This window comes from Thamnophis sirtalis, unplaced genomic scaffold (assembly GCF_051295495.1).
Source record: "Thamnophis sirtalis isolate CommonGarterSnake01/CBP01778 unplaced genomic scaffold, rThaSir2_p1.2 scaffold_2, whole genome shotgun sequence".
Lineage (NCBI taxonomy): Eukaryota > Metazoa > Chordata > Lepidosauria > Squamata > Natricidae > Thamnophis > Thamnophis sirtalis.
The window spans coordinates 140519142-140538871 of NW_028261382.1; the positions used below are offsets into that span (position 1 = coordinate 140519142).

General features: G+C 35.8%; 1 protein-coding gene across 1 annotated transcript; it reads left to right on the forward strand.

The window, feature by feature from the left end:
• The first annotated feature begins 796 nt into the window (after positions 1-796).
• On the forward strand, positions 797-19264 carry ATP6V1H (ATPase H+ transporting V1 subunit H). Its single transcript, XM_014060057.2, has 14 exons — positions 797-998; positions 3582-3704; positions 4115-4217; positions 6523-6612; positions 7788-7901; positions 7993-8097; positions 9111-9152; positions 11498-11595; positions 12198-12390; positions 13509-13687; positions 15512-15637; positions 16660-16761; positions 17331-17444; positions 18939-19264. The coding sequence occupies exons 2-14, from the start codon at positions 3601-3603 to the stop codon at positions 18997-18999; spliced, it is 1431 nt and encodes a 476-aa protein (XP_013915532.2). The 5' UTR covers positions 797-998; positions 3582-3600; the 3' UTR covers positions 19000-19264.
• Positions 19265-19730: the final 466 nt, after the last annotated feature.

Here is a 19730-nt window from a genome sequence, read left to right on the forward strand (position 1 = left end):
GAACAACAGTTTTCCTTTGGATGAGATGGACAGTTGGAAGGAAAGTTGTGGAACTTTGTACATGATAACTGAAGCAAGATTATTATATGTACAAAGTACTGCCCAACATATAGGCATTACCAGCCATCTGTGGACACATCGTGGAAAGTCCACAACCTGTTAGATGCCAAGGTTCTGTTCGAACACGATGGACGAGCATCATCGTTGTATGTACAAAGTTAGAAAGATTTAGCATTACTTACAATGGAAGAATGGTTGGTGAAGATAATAGAACTTACTGAGAAAACTAAATTGAATTTAATTGGTGAGGAAAAAAAACACCGTATCTACGTTTACTGCTCATTGGAAACCCACTGTAGACTTTTTGTGCGAGACAGAAAAAAAGGTGTTTTACACATTAGATAGTATATGGACTATAGAAGGAAGGAAGTTATGTTGTAACTATGTAATAAGCGAAGAGGAAAATTTGTAATTGTACTTATAACTGGTATGAAGATCGGAAGCTACTTCTCTGCTTTTTCTTTTCTATTTTTCTTTAATCCCCGCCCTTTCTTCCTTAGAAAAAATCTTTAATATAAACGAGACAGAGAGCGAGAGCGAAAACACCACGTTTCTTATGGATGCTGGGAGTTGTGGTTCGCAATACCCCGAAAGGGGAAGATGACGCCAGTTTGCCTAGCGCAGGAGTCTGCAAACTTGGCAGCTTTAAGACTTGTGGACTTCAACTCCCAGAATTCCCCAGCCAGCCAAGCATTAAAGCTGCCAAGTTTGCAGACTCCTGGCCTAGCGCACAACGCACGCCGATCTCTGTAGTGCTTTAGAGGAGCTCGCGCCGCTCTCGGAGACCTTGTCGGTATCCGTAGCTCATTCAGTGGGGCTGTCAGCTGAAGTCTGTCATATGACCAGGAGCGTCTGTTCTGCTTTGTCCGCTTGGTGGTTGACTGCGAATCGTTCGTCGTCGCGATCCCGGGGCTTCCGTGGGCGGCTCGCCAAGAGAGGTGAGGCTTCATAGCGCTTTCTCCCCTCGAGGGCCACCCCGGCTTGGTAGAGCGGGTCGTGGGCTGCTTTCCTCGCACCTGTGCAGGGAAGCTTAGCGTTAGCGGGCAGCGGGAAGGTGAGAAGGCGCCTCTGCTGTCTTTCTGCGCAGCTTCGCTCACCTAGACGTTGCTGTCGCCGGGAAACTCGGGAGAGGAAGGAAAAGTAAACGGCCTTGCTCCTCGCTCCCAAGCAACCCGTGGCCAGCAGTATATTGTAGCCGTCTGAAAAACGGCCCTGCAGAGACAACCCCCCCCCCCCCCACAATTTAACGCCTTGCGCAGATCCTTTAGGCTTCCCAGCAGGGGAAGGTCACACAAGGCGGCGGCTCTTTGCCACCTTGCTGCTCTCGAGCGTGTTTTTTCCTTGCCCTATTTTGAAGAACAATAATATATTAATATGTTTTTCTTGATTTCTCGGCTCTCTTAATATTCAGACAGTGGCTTTCCTATAGAAAGAATAAGTTAGATAGGTCAGATGCTTTAAAAGCAATTATACTGGGTAGATGTAATAAAACAAACTTTGAACTCATTAATATGATTTTCTTGATTTTTCAGCTCTCTTAATATTCAGACAGTGGCTTCCCTATAGAATGTATTTCTTGTATTTCTTACCACACTGCTTTTAGAGAGAGACAGATTGTTTGCAGGGCAATATAGCTGAACTTGCTAGGTTCTTCTGAACAAATCCTAGGCCAGATCATTCCTGCAGCTGCCTTTCTCTGAATTAAACCTTGCTTTTTGCTAGCATTGTTTTGTTTTTAATGAAAAAGGCAGTAATAGCTATTTCATCCAATAATAGATGTGTATTTGCAGGGGAAAGGAAGGAAGGAAGGTTTAATCTGGTTTTTGCATATAGTTAAATGGCGGCAATACAGTTTCAGCTGGTTTGGTCAGGTAGAGTTGGCCAGTACTGAACAACATCCTGCCCCAGTCATGACTTGATGCAATAAAAACGAAAAACTTGTTTTGGCATCAGGAACTCAAGAGTAGGCCAGAAACTATTTGAGGAGAAACGAAATGGTGAAGGTCATTGGTGCAATGATATTTAGCTGTGCTTCTGCTTTTCTATGTTAGCATAAACAGTTGATATTACATTGGGGTATTAAATACAATTTGTCCATGTTTTTTAAAAAATAGGCTGTGTTCTGTGATCAATTGCACTTAATTTCGGAAAAGCATGTGTAGAAAGCTTTAGTTTGAAATGCAAATTTTAAAATATGAAACAATAAGAAGAACCAAATCCAATGGCTGGTTCCCAGATGGAATTGGATGTGGAAACTTGAGTTGGGATTATTTTCTTTCTTAGGGATCTCTGTTGAATAAATAATAAGAATTTTATTTTGGTAACAGATGTGTAATAATCTGTAATAATGGGAGGGTATTCTGCACATTATTTTGTTTCCTCCAGTAAATTGTTACATGCAATTTACAGAAATTTAACCAAGAAAAAGTAACCACAATAAAGTACATTGTAAATAATAAAAACAATACTCTCCCAATTTACAGCTATTAAAAACATAGTTCAAACAAGCCATACTAATTATGTATCAAATAATTATTTCAGAGAGAGTGCATTTTTGTACAAATAGTTTAACGCCAATTGGAATTCTGTAAGAAAACAAAAATGGCTTTTATTAAAATGTTCCGAAACTTGGTGCCACTACATTAAGTCTGGTTCACTTCTTACTGGATGAAGTGGGACTGTACGCTAAAAATAATATATTTTCTATAACAAACATAATATGGAACTTTGTCAATCTGGGTTAATAATATAGCATAAACACAGGATGATTAATTTTATGAAGTGTGTAACATTTTCGTTTATAACAACTTTTGATAGTAGTTCAAAAGTTGAATAATTGAATTAAATAGATTTCTTGGTTTGTTTTATCTCAGCCAGGGAATTATTTGTTTAATTTTCATAATTTAAATAGTAGTAAATATAAAACTATTGTTTGAAGCACAAAACATCGTGCTTTCCCTTTTAATATATTTTAAAATCTATGCCATATATATTAGTATAAACCTTTTTTCAATAATTTTATTATGTATATTACGGTGTATTAAGTAAAACTAAAGCAACAAACAAACACACACACATACACACCCACCCACAGAGTTTAATTGAGAGGTCCTTGGTGCTTTCTGAGCTTGCTTGTTTTCTTGCAGATGTTTCATTACCCAAGCTAGATAACACCATCAGTGCTAGTAAGGAGTGCCATTTGCTGTCAATTTATATTCTGATGGCTTACCTATCAGTGTTGTGGGGGAGGTCTTAGAGATTCTTTGATTGGGGCTGTTTACTGTTGTCTTTTTGGCAGTTTCTCGATTGGGATATTGTTTACTTGTTTTTTGATTGTTGAAGTTAATTAACTTCAGATCAACAATCAAGTAATTAAGTACCCCAATCAAGAAATTGCAAAACAGGCAATGGAATTTAGCTTTTCAAATCAATGAAAGTAAACTGATTTCAGTGATCATGTATTGACTGAAACATTGTTCAGCTTTATGGCAAACTCATATTTATCTTTGTTTCCTTAATAGGTTTTAAATTACAGTAATTATGGACATTCGGGGTGCTGTTGATGCTGCTGTCCCCACCAATATTATTGCTGCTAAAGCAGCTGAAGTTCGGGCTAATAAAGTAAATTGGCAGTTGTATCTACAGTAAGTTTTGAACTGGGTATAAATGGTTATAAGTGGCATAATTTTTTTTAAATAGTTACATAGAGTATATGTATTATTGGAAACTAGAACACCGTTAAAGGTCTGGAAAAATCTTGAGTCAGTGGAAATTGGCAAAAATGATTTGTCAGTTATTAGTAATAGGATATTTCAATGTAGTAGTATATATTATTGTGAACCTCACCTCTAGTAAAATGTTAAGTAAATTGACAGTTGTAGCTAAAACCAGGTTTTTGGAATAGCAGATTGTTCTTTTACTTTATTTTAATCAGTTATATATTCAGAAAGACATATAAGTGATTTTAGAAGCAATTGTGGGAATTCTGAGGCAGAAATAAATGAAAGCTACAAACCAGAAGTGCTAAAAAAGAATATATTTTTTTCTTTTGTAGAGGGTTAATGATTTCAGGAGAAGACTGTGAATTCATTCAAAGATTTGAACAAAAACGGACTCCAGAAGAAAAGCAAGAATTAATACAAAGAGAAGGCAATCAAGTAATACAGTTTCTGTGGGGCAAATAATTATTCAGTGTTATGAATTGTTGAATTGTTCTGAATTGCATTTTTCTTTTGGTTTGGAAAGGTTTGTAGATCTGTTCTTATATGCTGTAGTCACAATTTTTCCAAACTACTTACATTATTAATAGTGACAAAGCAATGTTATTTTGACAGTTTAAAATAGTGTGTGCCCCTGACAAATATTCTCCAGGGAATAGCAGTTAATCTATATATTTCACATTACATTACATTACATCACATCACATCATATCACATCTTCTCAAATTAGGAATAAATCCTATTAACTTTTGTGGTATTTCACCACAATAAAGTTATTCAGCAGTACAATATTTTTACTTGAGTACCTTTTTACAAATTATTGTTATTATGCTGATATTAATAATCTTGAAACAGTATTCACATTTTGTTATTTGATATGGCTTTCTAGAAGATAAATTACATATCTCTGTATGTCACTGATTCACATTTTGACACTCAGTAATTGATAGCAGATGCACAAACTGTTTAAATCAGAATTACTGAATTTTCATGAAAAAAAATGATTATCATGGAAAAATAATCTGGTGCTCTCTGTTACAATCTCATGTTGTATGTTGTATATTATATTCTACAGTCCTGTATCATTGGCCATGCTAGTAGGCATTAAAATTCAAATTGTATAGAATAATCTGGTTGCCTAAACCTGGAATATGTGATGCTTAATTTGTGACATGCAGTTATGCATATGTGAATTTACCCTTATAATACTTTCCACTACTATTATGCCAGCAAGCTTCATAATAAGACAGTTAACAAACATGTGATAGTTGTGCCACACACTGCTATTATAGATAGTAAAACTGAAGCTACATGCTGTTTTTTTACTCTTTAATAGCCATGCTATGGTAAATAGATTGTTACTTTATTTGTTAGATCATAGAATCATCAGAGGAGTGGAAGATTCCTTGGAGGTCTTGTAGTTTAACCCCAGTCCAACAACACCATAGTCCAACAATATGTGTTGGTGTGTTATTAACAGCAAAACTATGCCATTGTTGTATGCACAATAATTCAGTTTGAAATATTTTAAGTTCAAATTAGCAATAGAAATAGCAATAGCACTTTATTTACAGCTTCACAGTGCTTTTGCAATCCTCTCTTAAGCAGGTTACAGAGTCAGCATATTGCCCCCAACAATTTGAGTCCTCATTTTACCGACCTGAGAAGGATGGAAGGCTGAGTCAACCTTTAGCCGGTGAGAATGAAGCTGCCAAACTGCTGGCGGCCTGCAGTCAGCAGAGTTAGCTGCAGTGGTGCATTCTAACCACTATGCCACTATGGCTCTTAATTAAATAATTTTATTAAATATATGTTAGAAACAGCTGTTCTGACCTAACAGAAAATAGTAAGAACTCAAAATGACCCCAACTAAAGGCAGCACTGTTTTGAGTTTGAAACTTTTCACTATGCCTACACTTGTAATGTAACATTTTGTGCATCCCTTAAGTACACAATTATTTATTGCAAAGGAATCTAAAGGGATTTTTCCCCCTTCTCCCCCATTTTAGTAAAACATTTATGAATATTCTAAGAAAGCTTGTGGAGGGTAGCATAAGTGAGAGAGTGTCAGAACGATTTCTTTGCATGTGTGTCCATATATTCATAGTTCTATTAAGTTATTTTATTAAATTCTGCACCAGCAAAAATCAATTAAGGATACTGTTTTAAGAAATGTGCATGTTAATATAATTGTGTGTGTAAATGCAATATTGTTTCTCTTAATGTTCAAGTGTCATAGTTCTGATCTTTTGGAACAGTGAAGGAGAAAGAGGCAAGCTTCCAAAGCACTTGGCTACAAATAATTTTGTTTGTTTTTCCCCGAGTTACTTTTGAAAATCAAATTGGCATTTCAGCATATTTCCATTTGGTTAATATGGTTTGACATACATAATTTACTTTAGGGGCAGGTCTTTGCTATTCCTCTTATGAATCACAGTAAACATTAGTCTCTATGAATCTGAATTAGAAGTGACAGAATATATGCAGTGTTTATTTTTCTATATTGAAGAGAAGAATGAAGCTATTGCGCCTCCATATAAAGTCCAATTTTCTTGGTGATAACTGAATGAATTGAATTTTACAATAATAATATGCTTGATGAAAGCATTCTAGCAAATCAATACATGTGAATATTCTGATCCAACAATTTAAGATTGTTTTCATGTTCACTGTACAGCCTTTGCTTGCAGAAATGCAGAGCAAAATGAGAATAAAAACATCTAAAAATATTTTTTTTTCCTAGTGTGCTAAAACATTCATAAGTCTGATGACTCATATCTCCAAGGAACAGACAGTTCAGTACATTTTAACTATGGTTGATGATATGCTGCAGGTAGGTTCATTAACTATTTTCATGATTAACTAATTGATACGCAGGTTTCTTATTGCAGTATAGCTGGCTTTTTACTTTATATCCACTTTCCCATGCTGAGCCGATTACAATTCCTGTGAGTAGGATCCCTTAAAAAATACTTCAGCCATTTTTTACAGTGTGGCATGATTACATTTTTATCTTGAAATTTCTGAAAGCAAATAATGCTTCAATTGATCTACTTGCAAAATGCACCAAAGAAAGTTGAATGTGATTGTTAAACTGCTTCTCAATAAGCAGGACTTTCACCATCCTATACAGTAAAGGGTAATCAACCTAGTATCCTCCAGATATTATGGACTACGACCTACTATCCCATCCAGCCAACAGTTTTGGCTAGAGCTGCTTCAGAATTATTTGGATCTAGAAGCTTTGATTGGTGAAAAATGCAGAACTTGACTGCTAATTGGTATGCCATACTTACGTTAAAAGGAATTATTGACAGTTGTTTTCCAGGCATAATATAAGGTCATGGTAATCTGGAAATAGTATCTACTCTACTCTCATAGGCACCTTTATTTTTGATGCACATGTCCAGAGACACTAAATTACTTTTGTTTTATCAATTCCTTCTCTTTGCTTAAATCCTATAAAACAAATAACGTTAACTTAATGTCTTTGTAGCATTTGCATTAATAAATGATCTTTTTATTCTTAGGTATTATTCCAATGAATTTTGTGTCTTGCAGTTTAACAGCATATTTTTGTAGTGTGACTTTGCTAAATGTCGCAGTCATTTGCATTTTTAATTTTGTGTAATTTTATCAAAACACTAAATTGTTTGGGGGAGGGGCTGTTTTTCAATCTAGCACTTTTGTATGCTTCAATGTAGATCATTTTAAGTGCTACAATAATGGATACATTGCAACAGCAAGGGAATCGAATGACAAATGGACTGCAAGAAGTGTTGATAATGGTGCATTATCATCTGCTTTGATCTAGTTTACTCTTATCACCTAATCATAGCACTAATGCTATGATTGATGTTTAATGCTAAACATCAAAATGTAATTCTATGTGTGCTATATGCATTGCTTATCTTGCTGGAACCATTTTGAAATAAATCTTATATAAATATCAGTCATGATTCTTCCACTCTGGTATCAATAATTCATTTATTCTTTTCCTTTCAATAGGAGAATCACCAGCGGGTTAGTATTTTCTTTGACTATGCAAAGAGAGACAAGAACACTGCATGGTCTTATTTCCTGCCAATGTTGAATCGTCAGGATCTTTTCACAGTGCATATGGTAAACTTTCAATCAATAAAAATCTGAAATTTGTAAAATAGTACATTCTTCTAGGAGGAACTGAAGTTCTGTTTTCTGTATTGTTTTTCAGGCTGCCAGAATTATTGCTAAACTAGCAGCTTGGGGACGGGAGCTGATGGAAGGCAGTGACTTAAATTATTACTTCAACTGGATTAAAACTCAGCTTAGTTCACAGGTATATGTAGTCATACTTAAAATATCTATAAATTAAATTTCTTCAATTAAAATAGTCTTAACAGAAATCACTATTCTAGGCTGAATCTAATATATCGGTGGAATTATGTTACTTTCAGTGACAACATCTTTTTAAAGTGAAGAGCATACAAACATTCACCGGACTTCAGTAAAGTTGGTCAATGTGGGATGTATGGAGATATCCTTGTTGCTGGTGTTCTCCTGAAAAATGCATGAAACTAATGTATTTGAGTACTTACCAGGTAGCATCACGCAACCAGGAAATTTCCATCAGCTTTTATGTCAAGAAAAGTTACTGGGTGTGTTACAACACAGAACTCATAATCAAGGGCAATGGTGGTGCAGTGGTTAGAATGCTGTACTGCAAGCTAGTTCTGCTGACTGCCGGCTGCTAGCAATTCAGCAGTTTGATTCCCATCAGCTCAAAGTTGACTTAGCATCCATCTTTCTGAGGTCAATAAAATGAAGATCTGGATTGTTGGGGGAAATATGCTGACTCTGTAAACTACTTAGAGAATACTGTAAAGCACTGTGAAGTGGTATATAACTCTAAGTGCTAATGCTATTATATTTTAATATGACAGCAAACTCTCTAGAAACTTGTAGACTTCTGTTCTATTGATTAATGAAACAAAGCAGAAGATTCCAGTATGAAATATCTTAATATGTTCCTGAAGTTCATGGACTTCACTGAATGGGTATTTTTGTGAATATTTTCAGGTTAAAAAGGTCATACATGAGAATGAAATAAATAGGATATGCCGTACCCAATTATTCTTTGAGTCTTCAGAACATAAATTGTGTTTGTAATTGATGCAAACATTGGAATTGCTTCTTTAGATACTTTTCTTTTTCTTTCCTTTCTATTATTTTTTCTTTTACTTTTTTCTTTTCATCCTTTTTCTTTTATGTTTCTGTAGTTTTTAAAATTGGTGTAAATTTCCTTTACATAAAAATAATTCTGGGAGTATATCTTTTTTTGTTTTATGCCAGAAACTACGTGGTACTGGAAGTGCTAATGAACCTGGAACTGATGTAAGTATACATTTATTCAAGAATATAGGCTGGATCTGGACTAACCTTTGGGTTTTTTGGTTGCAATAGAAGCTAGTTTAGTTTCAGGATTATATACTAAAATATTTTTTAGTAGGCAGCTCTTGAAATAATACTTATTTGAATTCTCTTTCAATTGCCTTTTTATTCTAAAATCTTATATTCAAGAGTCTGAGATCTTACTGAAGTGTCTATTAAAATGTGCCTAATGGAAACCTGTCAGTCAGAATTTGCAAAACAAGGCTGTTAGCTAGAACAGTGATGGCAAACCTTTTTGGCTGCTGTGCCAAATGTGGGTGGGAGGAGCACAGGGCGTGCCACATACATAATGCTATGTGAGTGACCCCCCCCCAGTGACCTCCCCCACTTTTGCCATGTTTTTTTCACCTTCCCCAGCTTCCATAGGCTTTCTATGAGCCTGGGGAAGGTGAAAACAGCCTCCCCCGCCCCAGACGCCCTCTGGAGGCCTCAGGAGATTCCCTGAAGCCTCCGGAGGGCAAAAAATGGACCTACGGAGAACCCGGACATTCAGGAATGGTGATTCCTGGTTTGTCCATAGGGGCGATTTTCGACCTTCAGGAGGCTTCCCTGAAGGCTACGGAGATCGAAAATCTGACCTATGGACAAACCAGAGGTCACCATTCCTGAACTTCTGGTTTGCCTGTAGGGCCAATTTGTGGCAACGCCTCCCGTGTCCTGACAAATGGCTCTGCATGCCACCTGTGGCACGCATGCCATAGGATCGCCATCATGGGCCTAGAGCCTGGCACACGTGGCATCACCCGTTCCTCTTCCGGGTTTCATGCACATGCAATGATCAGCTGGCCTTTGTGTATGGAGAAGTGCTAGAAACTGGAAGAGCTGGTCTTCCGTTTTCCAGAATGAGCATGCACACCCTCCAGCTGACTGGTGTGTGTGTATGCATGGCACTAACAAGAAGACTTGCTTGCTGATGCATATGCGTGCATTGGAAACTGGAAGTTCATTTTCCGGCACATGTATGCCCCCTGGGCAGCTCCACTTCCTGGTCGTGGCCCAGATGAGTGCTCCTTTTTGGCATTCACTGGCCTAGAGAATCTAAGGATCCAATGTAGTAGCATTGCATGCAGCACTGAGATATTTTACAAATTGTGTCTAGATTATTCTAACCCCTGAGTCAGTTTTGTGGAAGAGGAGGATGTGTGGATGCTTGAAGGATGGCATGTTACAATGAGAACTGGGAACCCAGTTCAGGCCAGAAGACAGATTGTAGCAAATGGTAAACTGGTTTGGTACTTACTTGTGTGTAGATAGTCATAAGAGACGTGGCACGACAAAACCGCGCTCGTCAAAATAGCAGTGATAAAACCGCGCCACTAAAGCCACGACATCATCACCGCGCGTCATCACTGCCGCGCTTTATGTATATAGGTATATGAAATACTTTTGTTTAGTTTCCTGTTGCACAGTAATATACATCAATCAACTGTGTGGGTTACTTCTACATGAAAGATACTACATGACTACTTTTTAGATGTTCTTTCAAAACTGTGTAGTAAAAAAGCTTTGTTGCATGCTGAACATTTGTAAACCAGTCACCTCTGTGAAGTAGGCATGCAAGAACATGCAAATTCAACTTCAGAACAGTTCTGAGACTTTTTTAGTTGATTGGATTCAATCTTGGAAAGGACCTAATGCACTTACTTTTGATGATGTTCTTCTGAAATCATAATCTGTTTTGGTTTAATTATGGAACCAAATTTTTGTTTATTATTCTCTTTATATAAATGTATGAAAGATTGAAATAATCCATATTCATTACTGGCTTGGGATACTTCTTGCTTTTTTTAAGTTCAAACATGAATATTTTAATCAGCAGAGAATGTGTTTTCAGAGTTGTTACTTTGAAAAGATCAGCCTTACACTCCCTATGAGATAAATAGGGTATTTTTAAAATAAATCTTATAAATGTATTTGGATAGATTGTAGGAGTCTGTAGAAAAAGAAGACAATGTTGTTAACATGCATTTGCCAATAGGTACAATAGAAGCCCTTAGTTCAATAAAGTACTGCAACTTACTTAAGAATGTAGTATTAAAAATGTTAACTGTGCATTTAACCCTTAAGTCTTAATAAACTAATAAAAAGCTTAATATATTGGGTGAATTAGAATGAACATTTTGTTTTGTTTTTTTAAATTGAACTTTCTCCAGCCTGAAAGTAGCAACAGGCATTTCTAGTATTGGACCAGCTTCTGATTTCAGGATTGATGAACAATTGGAGATGACTTACTGAAGAAGTCATATTATGTACATATCTTTAGGGAAGTGTATTCTTCTTTCATGTAGAGTTCACAATATGTCCAATGTGTTGCTGGATGTTTGCAGTTGATGCTCAGAGTCAATGAATACCGTTTTGCATGGGTAGAATCAGATGGAGTAAACTGGTGAGTATTTGTAAGAAAAAAAATATCAGTGTCTGCTGTTTTAGCGGACTATCTTCTTTGGGTATATTTAGATGTCTGATTTAGAAGAATATCATTGTAATGCCTTTTAAAAGAGACATTCTCTGTGGGTAAGCAGAAGATTGTACTTAAAGAATAATGGAGACTACTTATACTACAGACAGGAACACTGACACGATGGATTATAAACAAATCTGAATTAATTTATAATTAGTATTCTGTTCACAGTAAACTTGGATTAAATTGTATTGAATGCTGAGGAGTTGCTGGACGACATTTAAGTTAGATGAAAACATGCTCATGTTGAATGTTCAATCAAGACATTCCATAAGTGCAATTCAGTAGTTTAACTAATAATAGTTGTAGCTTTCAGGAGAACATGTAATTTCATTACCCAGAAAAAATACAGATACCTCCCATAGTCATTGCTGAAGTGGTTTACAACTCTAAAAATCAGCTTCTACATGATTTGCCCTCTTTTTTTTTAAAAAAGAGAGACCAGCGTTTCAAGATCTTGAGAATAAGGGCAAAATAGAGACTGATTAGATAGGAACTGTATTTTCTATGTCTTTTTCCCCCTCCAGCATAATGGGAGTATTGAGTAATAAGTGTGGTTTCCAGCTTCAGTATCAGATGATTTTCTCTGTCTGGCTCTTGGCCTTCAGTCCCCAAATGTGTGAACACTTGCGGCGTTACAATATTGTTCCTGTTTTATCTGACATCCTTCAAGAGTCTGTAAAAGAGAAAGTAACAAGGATCATTTTGGCAGGATTTCGGGTGAGTGGACGAAGCACATTGACTGGATGAAACTGGTTGTGGTGTGTGTGTGTGTTGTTTTCAAGCAAGAGTTGGCTTTGGAACTGGAAGAGCCTCAGTTGTTTTTTCTTCACTGTAGTTCCAATATATAACAAGGCCCTATTCCTGAGATGGGTTTGTATGTTGGCAATATTTATTTTGGGACAGGGTGTCCCAATAGGGGGACTATTGGAGGGGGATTGTGCCACAGCCTTGAATTGGACTTACTGTACATTGCGTATTTAAAAAAAGAGAGAGATGCAGCATTAAACTGCATGGTAAATGTCATGTCCCCCAAACAATTTTTCCTTAATATTTTCAGAATTTAAAGTTGTGAAGCCAAGTATGCCTTTATCTGGAAGACTTGTGCACCCATCATTTGGTGCTAATGAATCTCATACTCTTAACTCACACACTCAGAATCTCCTTCCTTTCATGCAACTTTCACAAGCAAGGAAACTTATTATTTCAGAGTAGAAATTGGCATTCCAGTAGCTGTAGAATGAAAAGAAATCTCTATTTTTCAATTCTGCTAAAAGCCATTGGAAACCATTTGTTCTAAATTGTTTTGGAGAAACTGAGGGTCTGAGCAAATGTTGCTAATGGTGATGGGTTGATTATGTGCCATCAAGTTGGTGGTAACTCTTAGCAACCCCTTAAAACATTTTCTGCCTGATGATCTGTTCCTAACTTGATCCTTCAAATTTTCTAACGATGCACTCATTGCAATTGTAACTGAATCCATCCACTTTGCTGCTGGTCATTCTTCTCTCTTTCCTTTCATCTTTCCCAGCAATAGAGTCTTTCTCAGAGAAGAGTATACATTGTATTTCACATAATGTATCAGAAGTAGGATAATTTGAGCTTGGTCAATTTTGTCTTCAGTGAGTTGATTTGTATGTTGATCTTTTTATTTGTTTCCTTGGCTGTTATGGTATCAATTTAAGTAAAAGTGTATAAAATTTGTCTTGTAAGCTTACTGGAGGAAACAGCTTAGTGGAATTATAAATATTAAAATATATGGGTATAAATCACAAAATAATATATGTTTCATTTATGATAGATGACATTTTAAAAATTCCTTATATTTCCTCCCCTAGAATTTTCTAGAAAAGTCCACTGAGAGAGAAACCCGCCAAGAATATGCTCTTGCAATGATCCAGTGCAAAGTACTGAAGCAATTAGAAAATTTGGAGCAACAGAAATATGACGATGAAGATATAAGTGAGGATATAAAATTTCTGTTGGATAAACTTGGAGAGAGTGTCCAGGATCTCAGGTAAATTTTGCTACCACAATTAGTCTTTCAATTACATCCATCATTATAACAAAAACTCCAAATAATGTAGAATTAATAAAGATGATTAACATTATTAATATAGTTAACTCTTCTTAAATTTAAATGATGATTTTATGATTCAGATAACTGGATAATGAGTCAGTTTCATAGAGCTTATAAATCCATATTTTGAAGGATAAGATAAATGTTCCAAGAGAGAACAGTCTCTTAGAACATGGGTCCCCAACCTTTGAGCTGTGGCCCACTACCAAGCCATGGCTGTTCAGAATTGGGTCCTGCGAGTGGCTGGCCAGAAAGTTTTGGGACCGCTGTCTTAGAACAAAGAATATTGAATCTGGTTTTTCTCAACAATATTACCACCACTTTAAAAATGAAATTGTAAAATCAATAACTCTAGGAGAAACAGCTTTAACAGGATAGCAGTTTTTTCTTTGGTACTAGGAACAGCAAAATATAATTTTTTTATCACTTTAAAATAGAGGTTTAGAAAAATAAAAAGGTCAACTGAAAAACAGGAAAAGCATAAAAAGTAAAACATTTTGGAATACACAATTACATTTTAATCACATGAAATAATATTGGCAATCTTCCTATTATACTGATGTCAAACTAGTTCATAAACAGAACGGGAATACATATCACTAATTCAAAATTGTTACTCTGGGATCATTCTGTCTTTACAATATTGAAGAGTACCGTAATTTGTTTTTGCTCGCCCCCTTGCTTGATGATTCCATAATTCCTTATATAATAATATGTTCAATATTTATGCTATATAATTTAAAAGTATACTTATAACTTTAAATTGTAATCATCTTTGTAATATCATATCAATATATCATGAAACCAAAATAGGTCAATAGTGTCTTACGAGTAAATCATTTGAGTAAGTGTTCCTATGCCCATTTTACACTTTCAGCATAATGGAGTTGACAGCCAATACTTTTAAAATATTCTCTAGAATACCCAGTAAACATGACAAAATGTTTTCCTGAATTAGTCTGGTAGTTAAGATTAGGAATGGTCAGCTATTTAAGTCTGGTGAAAAAAGCAATAGGGCAGCGATGGCAAACCAAAAAGGCTCGCATGCCATAAAGTGGGAGCAGTGCAGAGGGGTCATCCGCAGGCATGCCGCACCCATAATGCAATGTGTGACATCCCCCCCCCCCCAGTGCAGTACAGGCGCGACCCCCATTTTTGCATCCTTTTTTCGCCCTCCCCAGGCTCCAGAGGCTTTATAGGAGCCTGGGGAGGGCAAAAAAAGGGACCTTCAGGAGGCTTCCTTGAAGCCTCCGGAGGGCAAAAAAAGACCCTACGAGCAAACTGGAAGTGACTTCTGGTTTGCTCAGAGAGTCGTTTAGAGCGCTCCCGAGGCTTCAGGGATCTTCAGGAGGCTTCCCTGAAGCATCAGGAACACTTAAAACGACTCTCTGAGCAAACCGAAAGTCCATTCCCAAATTTCCGGTTTGCCCATAGGGCCGTTTTTTTGCGCTCTGGAGGCTTCAGGGAAGGTCATGAAGCTCCGGGGGGCCTCTGGGGGCGGGGGAGGCTCTTTTCTCCCTCCCCAGGCTCCTATAAAGCCTCTGGAGCCTTGGGAGGGCAAAAAATGGCTTTAAAAAAGGGTGAACAGCTGGCCAGCGCACACAGGCGCGCTGGCCAGTTGACAGGGCAGCACCTCGCATGCCCTGACAAATGTACCACCTGTGGCATACGTGCCATAGGTTCGCCATCCCGGCAATAGGGCATTCATATATTGTTCTCAAGGATCTTTTGTTCCTAAATACATCTTCAATTTTTCTGCAGTTCTTTTGATGAATATAGTTCAGAGCTTAAGTCGGGAAGACTGGAATGGAGTCCTGTTCACAAATCTGAGAAATTCTGGAGGGAGAATGCTGTAAGATTAAATGAAAAGAATTACGAACTGTTGAAGTACGTTCCTAGAGTCCCTCCTTTCCCCCCATTTTTTTCTTTAACAATTGAAATGTATGTGTTGCTCAGAATAATGAAAATTGCATTTAGAACCTCTAGGCATGATGAAATTTAAATTTCACTTCAGGGAAACACTTCCTCTTTAAACAAAATATAGAGGGTGATTCTTTAGATTGCATCCCTTCTCCCTGTTGTTTTGAGGAATGTCTTTGGCATTCCTACTGGAACCCTCCTGTTTTAAAACCATGCATTTGTGATTGTGAAAGAGCAAATTACATTTTTATTGTTTTAAAATGTAGGCTACAACAAGGGTATTAGCTTATAAATTCTGTGTTATGAGATGGAACAAATGTTTGTACTTCATTTCTACTTCTAATTCTTTTACTACTTTCTACTTTCTAATTCTACTACCACTACTTTGAATTCCAGAGAAGCAAACATATATAGATGTAAACATATTCAACTCTTATTTCCTGGAAACATAAGGAGACTATTGAAGATTGTGGAATGAGCTAGTGTAAGGTTCATGCAGTCTCCATGCAAATGCAAATAAATAACATTAAATTAAAGATCAGCATCAAGTACTGGTATTTGTATGTTCCATCTGAATATGGCACATCTCTACAGTGAATCCAAAATATTTTATTTATATTATCCATTCAAACTGGTATGTTCCTACAGCTGTCAGTGATTTTTTTATATCTTATAATTTGGACTTCTGGCTTTAAAACCTAATTTGGATGCATATTAAATCAATAGGTTTAGCTGTGTGTGAGTCACGTTGACAACTTTCAAAAATACTAATATGCCTTTGTTCAGAAATTCACTGAAGAGTATGCTTCATTATTTGTAATCAAAGGAATGAAATATAATTTCATATTTTAACAAGATAATTTATTCTTTTAATATGGTTAGTAAAGTTGTAAGTTGATATGTACTTGGATGCATATTATAATATTTTAAACATTCTAATATTTTATAAATAAATTAAATCTTGCTATGTACATAAAATTTTATTGTAGAATTTTGACAAAACTTTTGGAAGTATCAGACGATCCCCAGGTTTTGGCTGTAGCTGCTCATGATGTGGGAGAATACGTACGGCACTACCCTCGAGGAAAACGGTAGGCAAAATTTACTCCTTAAATCTGCTTCAAGTTATTGTAGTAGTTATTTCAATTTTACATGGAAGTTTTATATGGTTGTGTGCAACTATAAAATGCCTGCAACACCTGTCCTATTAATTGTGTTAAGCTTTTAAATCAGGGGTGTCAGTGTTGACGTCAGTCCCCTCAAGCAGCCATTTCAAGAGAAAATGGGTGCCTAGCTTCCATGTTGCATTTAATAAATGCCAGAAAAATGAAGAGTGAGAATGCCATTTTGACCATAAACCATCTGAAGAACATACATTTCTATGGCCTCTGAATTCGGATGATTTCATGCCTGCTATTACATTTCTATTTTTGTGTAAGGAAAACTAATTATCCTTTTCTTAATGCTAAAGTGTATTTATTTAGAGCTGAACTGTTTTACCTTCTATTTAGAATCTGGAACAAGGTGACTCCTCTACAAGTTCATAATTTGAAATTTCTAATTGTGAGAAATCGGAAGAGGAAGTAATATCAATCATATATCTGCCCATGTCATTTTACACACCTCACCACCCTTTCGCTTTCTTTCTTTCTTTGTTTAGTGTGATCGAACAGCTTGGTGGAAAACAGCTTGTGATGAATCACATGCATCATGAAGACCAGCAGGTTCGGTACAATGCCTTACTTGCTGTGCAAAAGTTGATGGTTCATAATTGGTATGTGATTGCTAATTTTTATTTCTGTATTGACAAAAGGAATTTATTTTCTCATTCATTCAATCTTAATTATGAAGAATCGTAAAAATTAATTATGAAGTATCAGTGATTAATAATAATATTCTGATTATTTTTGTTATTCACACCAATAAATGAAAGTAGTATTACTGAAATTGATTGGTATGGCTTTTTATTGTTTATTTTTTTCTATACATTTATGATATTTCAGTACTTGACAAGGGTTTATTTGTACATCTCAGTATTTGTGAGTTGTCAATGTTTAATAACATATAACTGGATTTTTGTTGACAATTTGGGCTTTTTGCTTACATTTTCTTGTATATTTTACTGAAATTTCTTGCAAGATTTTATTCTTCCGTAATATGTTATCCTTGAAATCTCTCTGCATCTGACTGATAAAATATAAATATTATTTAATACATATTCTCTTAATACAGCTAGTAAAATATATTAATTACAGAAATTACAAATAACTAACTTGGCTACTTGTTTTTCATACAAGCCTGTGTGCATATTTTATTCATATTAACTGGAGCTTTTAGGATCTGTATTACAAAAAATCTACAACCTGTCAGGCAGCTTCTAGAATTTAATAACATTATTGCTTATGCAGCAGACATAACATAATCAATACTACTTTATTTGGGCTCTACTTTTTCTGCAATTTTTCAGTGGCTACTTAGAATGCATGCAGCACTATCAGTGATAGAACATTTAGCTCAAAGTCAAGAAAAAAAGTTAAAGCATTTATTTGAAAGTCCAAAAAGTCAGGAATACAATGGAATTGAGATTGAGGCATTATTAGCTGAATCTCATTACCGAGGCAGGGTTCTTTATAAACTAAGATTAATTTTATCACCTCTAGCTATTACAAATAGTTCTTCCTCTGTGAAACTTTGGCTATGAGACTATTCTCATAGTTTTGGATCTGGATAATTTTGAAGTGCCTCTTTTTTAATCCAACCTATACCAAGAAGTTGTGGGGAGTGAATGAAGTGAGAGCCCCATGTGAGAGCCCCCCTGTCTCCATAAGGCTTTTTAGGTACACAGATGTTGTGGAATAGTATAGCAGAGATGAGGAGAGGATCAGAATATCTTAATTTTATTCTAGAAAAATGCTGGTTTTCCTAGCAAAGCTGGTGCATTATAATCTTTGAAGAAAGACCACACGATGCCTTATTTTTCACCCCCTTTTCCAAGCAATTATTGTATGATGTATAATAAAATATAAAGCTATTGTATTGTCAATGCTCATCTATTATAAAGTAGCATGAATTCTTTTAGATATTTGGTTTCCTTACTTAAAATTCAAATTTGAATATGTTCTCAAAAGTAGTATCTCTGAACTGCAAAAAGACAGTAAATTGTATACTTGTTTTTCATTACCTCTTGTTGTTTATTCCTTTCTGAAAACCTTAATTTAAGTCTTTCCATAATTTTTTCTCTTCCCTTGTCCATATTGCCTTTTTGTAGGGAATATCTTGGAAAACAGCTACAGTCAGAACAGCCTCAAACAGCTGCAGCACGAAGTTGAGCCTTAACTCTCTTTGATGAGATAATCATAATTGCTACAAGTACCTTCAAGTACACAGAAGAAAATAATGTAGTTGAATCCCTTTAGCGTCTGCTACTGTGAGCTTTCCTTCCAATAAATCTTCCAATCTTGTTGCCTGAAGGGCCTTGTCTTGTAAATCATTTCATTCGCTAGCAAGAATACAACAGAATATCCAAGAAAGCTAATGTGTAATGTCTTTATTTTATGTATTTATTGTCTTAAAAAATAAAGAATAATTATTCCATATTGGTTTTTTATTGTTCTTTATTGGCTGCAAATCAGGTTCACTTTGAAAAGTGATTGGGTTTTTTTCTTATTGATTGATTTATTGAAGCATTTTTTATCTTTGGCACCAATTTTTAAAATTATGGATTTAGATACAATTTTAGGGAGAGGAGATTAAATACCTGGCAGAGTTGTCGTTTAGCACAATGAATGGAATTGTCCTGCTTTCTGGCTGGCTCCTTTTCATGAATAAGTCAATGATTGGTTAGGAGGTATGTTGTATGCACAAAGGCTCTGCTGCCAACATCCTTCCATTCCTACAGGGAAAGCTCTTTCTATGTTTACTATTGAGTAGCAGAGTGGTCATGATCATGGATACAAGTGTAATACATTCAACAAAAATAATTCAATGAGACTTGCATGTTTATATTCATAGTTTTTTTATATAGGTGTTACACATCTATAAATGTCTAGACAGAGGTTGC

Excerpts from the sequence above, each read along its gene's own strand:
- ATP6V1H (XM_014060057.2), top strand. The coding sequence starts at position 3,601 with ATGGACATTCGGGGTGCTGTTGATGCTGCTGTCCCCACCAATATTATT. Across the intron at positions 3,705-4,114 it reads AATTGGCAGTTGTATCTACA|AGGGTTAATGATTTCAGGAG; the intron begins GTAAGTTTTGAA and ends TTTCTTTTGTAG. Across the intron at positions 6,613-7,787 it reads TGGTTGATGATATGCTGCAG|GAGAATCACCAGCGGGTTAG; the intron begins GTAGGTTCATTA and ends TCCTTTCAATAG.